Source organism: Chrysochloris asiatica, unplaced genomic scaffold (assembly GCF_000296735.1).
Source record: "Chrysochloris asiatica unplaced genomic scaffold, ChrAsi1.0 scaffold00424, whole genome shotgun sequence".
Classification (NCBI taxonomy): domain Eukaryota; kingdom Metazoa; phylum Chordata; class Mammalia; order Afrosoricida; family Chrysochloridae; genus Chrysochloris; species Chrysochloris asiatica.
This window is the reverse complement of record NW_006408942.1, coordinates 202743-211389: the sequence shown is the minus strand read 5'-3', so window position 1 is coordinate 211389 and position 8647 is coordinate 202743. Positions and strand designations below refer to the sequence as shown.

The following is an 8647-nucleotide window of genomic DNA, read 5'->3' as shown; positions in this document are numbered from 1 at the left end:
ATGATTGTCGCCGTTTCTGTATTACCGTTAGCAAAACTTTACTCGCATGGGATATCAAAGAGATTGTCTGATGATTTCTGCATTCCATTGAGTCACCTCTCTTTGGAATGGGCACAAATACCGATCTCTTCCAATCAGTTGGCCAGATAGTTGTCTTCCAAATTTCTTGGCAGAGATGAGTGAGTGCCTCTTGTGTACTAATTTATGTACACAGCACTAGAGTCAGTGATGCTGAAGTTGAAGAATTTTACCAATTTCTTCGTCTGAAATTGATCAACCATGCAATCAAGATGTATTGATAAGTACTGGAGATTGGAATGCAAAGGTTGGAAACAAAAAGGAGGGAACAGTTGTTGGAAAACATGGCCTTGGTGATGAAACAGCACTGGAGATCACATGATAGAATTTTGTTAAGACCAACGACTTGTGTGTTTTAAATATCTTTTGTAAACAACATAAAAGACGATTTAGCACATGGACCTCACCAGATGGACTACACAGAAACCAAACTGATTACATCTGTGGAAAGTGACAGTGGCAGACTGCTCATATGCAAGCTCAGGCTGAAGCTAAAGAAAATCAAAACAAGTTTGTAAGAGGCTAAATATGACCTTGAACATACCCCACCTGAATGTAGAGATCGTCTCAAGAAGAGACTGAATGAATTAGACACTATCAACCGAAGACCAGGAGAGCTGTGGGGTGACATCAAGAACATACAGGGAGAATCCAAAGCTCACTAAGAAGACAAGAAAGATGGGCTAGATGGGACAGAAGTAAAGAGTGATATAGCCACAACCTTGGAATAACAGTGCTCTGTGAGCCGACACTTGGACGAAGACATAGGCTGAATGGGAAAAGGAGGGTAACATATGTTTATGTGTTTGACTATCCTGTAGATACTGGTTTCTTCTGGCTACTAATGTAAAACAGACATTCATGTGCAATAGAAATGAATATTGGGAATTATGACCACAGAAAGGTTATAAACTGTCTTCAGCCTATAACTGATTGAATTTGCTAAAAGGGGAGTTAGAATTTGCCCTTGGAAATAGGATTCTTGTTAAACCTTTGTAGAGTATGGGGCCTTAGGTGGAATTTTGAGACCCTTCCAGAACCTTCTAAGTTGGGTCATTCCCACTTGAAAAGACATGGAGACCAACCCAGAAACTGCTGTTGTTGTTAAGTACTGTGGAGTCGGTTCCGACTCACAGTGACCCTGCAGCACAGGGTTCCCAAAGCTGTATATCTTTATGGGAGCAGAAAGCCTCATCTTTCTCCCGCAGTACAGCTGGTAGTTTCAAACCGCTGACCATGAGGTTTGCAGCCCAACTTGTAATCACTAGGCTATCAGAGCTCCTTAGAAACTGATGGGTGAACAGAAAATTCTTATTGAAAGAAAGACCTTCAGGAAAAAAGTGGACTGCTTGGCTGTCTGCATTTCAAGCAAGGTGTTGGCTTTGGAGGCATCAAGGCAAGAAAAGTCAGCCCATCAGGAAAAACCCCCTTCTAGGACTGAAACTTTAAAGGAATCCGCGAGCAGTCTAGTATGCTCATTGGTGACCACTGGGTCTACTTGTGACTGGAAATGGGAGAGATGTGGCAAAGAAGGCATGGGTTGAGTTTGGCCATGCTCCACTGACACCTGTTGACCTTGAGATGAGAGAAAGAACAGGAAGGGCTGGCTAGTCTGAAGTTCAGAGAGCTTTGTGAACTCTCGGGACCATGGGAACTGATCTAGTCCCTGGGGTCTAGGGATGAGAGTGGAGCGGCCAGCTGGTCTGAAGTGCAGGGTGATGTTCGTGAACTCCCAAACTTACAGCTAGTACCCATTTGACCTAGCTTGAATGGCTAGCTTAACCAGAACTCGACCAGATGGAGCTACACATACAATTGATGCAGGCGATCAAGATTATCACTGGAGTGGAAGGATATTCTTCATTATACGGAACAAACTTGTTTCCTCAGTGACTGGGCGGATGTTGTTGTAACGTGCCATCAAGTCAGTTCCTACCCATAGTAGTTTCTAAGGAGCAGCTGGTGAGCTTGAACTGTCAACCTTGTAGTTCAAACTGACTTTGCAGTCCAGCGCATTAACCCACAGTGCAACACCAGGACAGGCAATTTAGACATTGGCTATCAAAAATGGCTAGCACTCGTCTGTCAGTTTGTCGTACTGTGGTGCTTGGGAGTTGCTGTGATTCTGGAAGCTATGCCATGGGTATTTTAAATACCAGCAGGGTCACCCATGGTGGACAGGTTGGACATGGTGTTGGAGGAGAATATTGAAAGTACCATGGGCTGCCAAAAGAACCAATAGATCTGTGTTGGAAGAAGTGCAGCCAGAATGCTCCTTGGTGGGCAAGATGACCAAACTTTGTCTCTCATACTTCTGACATATTATCAGGAGGGACCAGTGGCTGGAGAAGGATATCATGTTTGGTAAGGCAGAGGGTTAGAAAAAAAGAGGAAGACCCTCAACGAGATGGATTGGCAAAGTGGCAGCATCAACGGGCTGAAGCATGGCAACAATTGTGAGATTGGCCCAGGACTGGGCAGTGTTTCATTCTGTTGTATACAGGGTCGTTATGAGTCAGTATCGATTTCACGGCACCTAACAACAACAACATCAAAAATGGGGGAATACAAAGGCAGGAAGTGACTGGCTTACAAGCTTTCATGAATGTGCTTAGTTTCAAGAATGAGGGGGGTAAGGCAAAATCCCCAATGAATATTTTTCCTCTTTTCCTGATGGATCTGGTGAACGGGGATTGGGGATGATGGTGATAGGATTTTATGATTCAATTTTTAGTAACTGTTAGTAATATTAATTGTGATTATCACAACTGCAATTATAGAAGATGTGTAAATAAAAAGGGGAAGTAGTTAATCTTTCATTTCAGGAACAGATGATCCCAAGACCATCAAGAAGGAAGAGCATGTGTAGATCGTGAGATCTCTACCCAGAAAAGCGGCAACAGCAGAGATGGTGGCAGAGGCGGTGGCCTGGAGACACAGAGAAGCTGCAGGCCCTAGGCCCAGGGACTGAGTAAGGCTGTGTGCTCATGGACAGAAGGCTGGCATGAGAATATGCCTGTTAGACATTTAAATGGATATATATTTTTGCTTGCTTTGCTGATGCGTGAAATAGAAGATATAAATGTGGAGCCACAGGGAGGAAGTAGAACTTGCTACTAGGCGGAGACTCTAATCACTCAGATGAAACAAAGCATGTCATTTGTTGAGTGTAAAGCTAATGATCTTGTCTGTAAACTTTCACTCAGTTCACAATAAAAAATTAAAAAAAAAAAAAAAGCCCAGAAAGAAGGAAAAGACCCAAACGGATGTCAGAAGAGACTCTGAAGCTTGCTTTCCATTTCTAGCGCAGACATGCTAAAGCAAATGAAAGAAATGAGGAGGCAAAAGAGCTGAAAAGAAATTTTCCAAGGGCAGCTACAGTAGACAGTCAGATATTAAAATGAAATATGCAAAGACCTGGAGTTAGAAAACCAAAAGGGAAGAACATGCTCAGCATTTCTTAAGCTGAAAGAACTTAAGAAACAATTCAAGCCTTGACTCGCCATACTATATGGGCAAAATACTGAGTGATGCAGAAAGCATCAAGAGAAGATGGAAGGAATACACAGTAACTGTACCAAAAAGAAATGGCCATATGTAACCATTTCAAGAGGTAGCATATGAGCCAATGAATCTGATCAAGAGCCAATGATACTCTTGATCAAGAGCCAATGATACCGAAGGAAGAAGTCCAAGACATTGGCAAAGAACAATGCTCTGGGAATGGATAGAATACAAATTGAAATCTTTCAACAAACTGATGCACTCATTCACCTATGCCAAGAAATTTGGAAGACAGCCACCTGGTCAACTGATTAGAACACATCCACATTTGTGCCCATTCCAAAAAGCGGTGACCCAATGGAATGCAGACATCATGGATAATTTCTGAAATATCTCATGTAAGTAAAATTTTGCTAAAGACAATTCCAAAATGGCTGCAATACTGCACTGACAGGGAACTGCATGAGGTTCAAGCTAGATTCAGACAAGGACGTGCTTTATTGACCCTCGCAAAGGTGGATCATGACACGCTCTGGACAACATTGTGGAGAATGAGTATTCTGGAACACTTAATTGTGCTCATGAGAAATAGTACATAAACCAAGAGGCAGTTGTTTGAACAAAATAAGGGAACAGTGAATGGTTTAAAATCAGGAAAGGTGGGCGCCAGGGTTGTATCCTTTCACCATATTATTCAATCAGCATGCTGAACAAGTAATTTGAGAAGCTGGATTATATGAAGAACGTGGTTATCAGGATTGGAGGAAGGCTCATTAACAACCTGCAGTATACAGATGATACAACTTTGCTTGCTGAAAGCAAAGAGGACTTAAAATACTTACTAATGAAGATCAAAGACCATTGGTTACATGGCAATGTAAAGAAAACAAAAATCCTCACCATTGGACCAGTAAGTAACATCACGATAAATGGACAAAAGACTGAAGTTGTCAAAGACTTCATTTACTAGGACTCAACATCAACACTCAAGGAAACAGCATGAAACCAAACAACAGATTTCATTATGCAAATCTGCTGGCACAAGGCCTAGTCTAGTGTTCAAGAGCAAGTATCAGTGTGAAGATGCCTGAGCCAAGCCACGGCACTTTTCAATAGCCTCACCAGTGCCTGACATTTCGATAGTGAATACGGAAGACTATAGACGATTTGATGCATTTGAGTTACAGTGTTGGAGAATATTAAAAGTACCATGGACTGCCAAAAGAACAAACAGATCTGTGTTGGAAGCACAGCCAGAATGCTCCCTGGAAGCCCAGATGGCCAGACTTCGTCTTTCATACTTCAGCCATATTGTCCCTGGAGAAAGACGTATGTTTGGAGAAAAAAGGCAGAAGACCCTCAACGAGATGGACTGGCACAGTGGTAGTAACAACAGGCTTCAGCATTGCAACGATTGTGAGGTTGGCGTAAGAGCGGGCAGTGTTTACCTTTGTTGTGCATAAGGTCCCTATGAGTGGTATCATCTCAATGGCACCTGACAACAACAGTCAGTCAAGCTGTCTGTGCAGTAGCAGCCATGAAGTTACACAATGGGATTCCCGGCACAAGGTGCAGGGACAGAGCAGACACTAGCCGGATCCCCTGCTGCACTCGCACTGGCTCCCTGCCTGCCTGGGGAACATGTCCTTCCTGGTGACTGGTATACAGTACAGGTCCCGACACACAGCCTGGCATATAGCGTAGGGCCCACTGAGTGTGAGCAGTCGGCAAATCCTTGGTGAGCGAGTGTACATGGACAAGTCCAGCCATCACCAAGGCACAGTCTGGCCTCCTTCTGCTGGAGCCACGCCTTAAACACCAACCTGGTGTTTCCTCTTCGAACAAACTGCGGAATACGTGGTTCCTTGTTTTCAGGCTGCGGAACTCACCTCCCTCAGTAACAGGATGAATGAGGCAAAATAGAACACATAGACCATCCCCACCAGCCAGTGCAGGAACATGGTGGTGCCCGGTGCCGACTGAAAGCTCAGCTCCCGGTCCTTCAGGGTGGCATCAAACATTTCCTGGAGAGACAGATAGACCAGGTCAGCATGCCCCACTCCCAGGGTACCAGGATGCACACGCAGGGGATGAGGCTTTGGGGCTGTCCCTGTCCTAGCACCATCTCGCTGAGCCAGTGGAATGCACACATTTTAAGGTGGAATGTAAGATGCCAGAAGGAGTGGATAAGAGTCTCACTGCAGGGTTCAGGAGGCGCCCCGTACAGTACGACTCAAGGTCTACCCTTGGCTGAGGCCACAGCACTCAAGAGAGGTGGCAGAGAGGATCCTTAGAGCCAAAGGGTGGAGACTGAGGTTCAAGACTCTTTCTGGTCATTAGGAAAGTTCCAGCAGTCATGTCCATGACATCTCAGCGTTACTGTATAGTGGACAAGGACATATTGGGGAAGACAACTCTCCCTGGTCGTTAGGAAGGTTCTAGTCAATATGCTCTCACTTCAAAAAATGTGAACGCGCCCCTAAACCCTTACTCTACAGTGACACACGACACTCAGCATGGGCAGGTCCAGGGCCACCATTTACAGTCCTCTCAGCAGGGGACCGACTGACTCACCAGGGAGCAGATGTCCAGCCACCAGCCACAGATGAGTGGAAATACGCCGATCTCCACCACCACCAGCAAGGAGACCTGGAGGGAAGTGAATGCCATCAGGGTGGCTGGGTGAGGGTTGGGAAGAAGGCTTCTCACACTAACGCACAGGAATTACCTTCACCACAATGTAGCAGACCCCCAGTAAGCGACGGGAGCGGTGAAACTTCACGAGAGTTGCCAAAGCCTGCATCCCCAGGTCAAGGAAAAGCTGCTGTCGACACGCCCAGGGCACAGGTGAGGGCTCAAGGGTCTGCACGGTCTGCCCGCCATCACCCACATGGCCCATCCCTATACCTGTTACAAAGCGGCCACTACCGCAACCACACGAGAGCAAGGGCACCACTGGATAGCAGCCATGTTGCCCTTTAAAGGATACATGGCAGATGATCAGCGTTATTGCTAAGAGTATGTAGCCAACTATGGTGGTGATCAGCCCTTCAAAATGAGACGCCTGGACCTGAAACAAGAAAAACGCAGAACTCAGTGGGACAGATCTGCAGTCCAGATGGCCCCGGGCCCCAGCAGCTCTACGGGACTGACGACAAGGCGGCACTGGAGAAGCAGATGGCCGGATGGTGGGCGGGTTACGTTTCACACAGACCAGGGTGGACTTGCAGTCACAGGGTCTGCCCTCTCCAGTGACCAGTGCCAGCCAGAGGGTGTGTGCACAGTGACAAAACACGACAAGTGTCCGGAGAGTCAGAAAATGGTGAGAACAAGGCTCACTCTGTGCTTTCCAAACGTCACACTCTGACATGTGTGTGCTCTCAAGATTCATGCACACAAATTAACCGAAGAGCCCTGATACGTCATAGCTTCCTTCAAAGGTCAGCTCATTCTGGGGCCCCAGAGAGGTGGGGTGGTCGGACTTCATCCATTTACCTGACTCTAGGAAATAGCAATAAAATGACACTTAATGTAGATGCTGAGAAAACAGTAGCCGGCCACTCCAAGAGTGTCAGGGTCCTGGGGCCAGGAGAGGAAAGACACCAAACTCTGGGGCAGTGGCCAGTCCTGAACAGAGCCTCCCCCCAGGCAGAAGCAGGCCACCTAGAGGCATCCTGGTCAGCTGGCACAGTGACTGCTAACCCGTACCACCAGTGTTCCAAAGAGAAATCATGAATGGAAGTAAGTTTAAAAAAGCATTCGACTTACGTGTTCTTCGAACCCCAACATGACGAGGGAGAAATGGCCAATGTGGTAAGGACAAAAGGCTGCAGGGGAGAAAACTCAATGACAATCTCAACCCCGAGACAAGGAGCAACCCAACGCCAGCACCCAAACTAAAGGGACCAGCAGGCTCCCTGGGCTGGGACATGCTGTGAAGGGGGTGCTGTAGGTAGATGGCAGCTGGCTGCACTGTAGGACAGACCGACACGCACGTGGCCAGGAGCTCCTCATGCCCAGCAAGAGTAATCCCGAGCCGCTATGGCCACCACCAAAGGAGCTAAGCAATGTACAGAGAAGACGTTCTGACTCTGAAAACCGAGCACCCAAACAGAATTTCTGATGAGCCAGTTGCATAGTGGTTACGAATCGGGCTGCAAACCTTAAGGTCAGCAGTTCGAAACTACCAGCTGTTCCGTGGGAGAAAGAGGTGTTCTGCTCCCATAAAGATTTATAGCCTCGGAAACCCTGTACAGGGTTGCTATGAGTCGGAACCCACTCCACGGCACATAACCACCACCACCACACTACCCTAGCTGACAACAGTAAGTCCTGTCCAGAAGACAGGCAGCCATAAAGATACACATGACAGAACGTAAACCCGGTCTCTCTGCAGCTCTGAATGACAGACTCTGGGCAAGAACACCATGAGTACAAAGCCACTTGTGAATGGCAGACCCGGTTCTGGACACACTCAGGGTCCTCGCGGCCACCACCCTCAGGTGACTCGCTAGACCCAAGCACAGGTTCAGGCTCAAAAAGCTGGTGACTAAGCATCACACCTTCCTGCCCAGAGTGTACAAAAAGTGATGTCTCTGCCAGGGCTGGGTGGTACCAGGTCCTCCGACTCGGCCTGCAGCTGCAGGGAGCACAGGGATGTGAGGAGGGACAGTAGGGCTCTAGTCCTCGGTGTGAGGATCCAACACTGAGGGCAGTCCAGAGGGGAACACAGCCAAGGGGGACACACCAGTGTGGCTAGGGCTGCTATGGTTTGAGGACATTAGTGTGAGGACTCTGCAGAGTGGGGACGTCGGTGTGAGGACTCTGCAAAGTGGGGACGTCGGTGTGAGGACTCTGTAGTGTGGGCACATCAGTGTGAGGACTCTGCAGAGTGGGGACGTCGGTGTGAGGACTCTGTAGTGTGGGCACATCATTGTGAGGACTCTGTAGTGTGGGCACGTCAGTGTGAGGACTGCAGAGTGGGGACGTCGGTGTGAGGACTCTGTAGTGTGGGCACATCAGTGTGAGGACTCTGTAGTGTGGGCACGTCGGTGTGAGGACTCTG

The 8647-nt window shown here is 47.5% G+C and overlaps 1 protein-coding gene across 1 annotated transcript in view; it reads right to left on the bottom strand.

The window, feature by feature from the left end:
- Positions 1–8647, bottom strand: part of MARCH6 (membrane-associated ring finger (C3HC4) 6, E3 ubiquitin protein ligase) — an 87004-nt gene that overhangs the window by 33728 nt on the left and 44629 nt on the right. Inside the window, exons 13-17 of the mRNA XM_006876899.1 lie at positions 7351–7409; positions 6572–6652; positions 6311–6379; positions 6157–6231; positions 5472–5606 (exon numbers count right to left, since the gene is read on the bottom strand). Of these exons, the coding sequence (XP_006876961.1) occupies positions 5472–5606; positions 6157–6231; positions 6311–6379; positions 6572–6652; positions 7351–7409 (419 nt within the window). The remainder of the gene's footprint in view (positions 1–5471; positions 5607–6156; positions 6232–6310; positions 6380–6571; positions 6653–7350; positions 7410–8647) is intronic.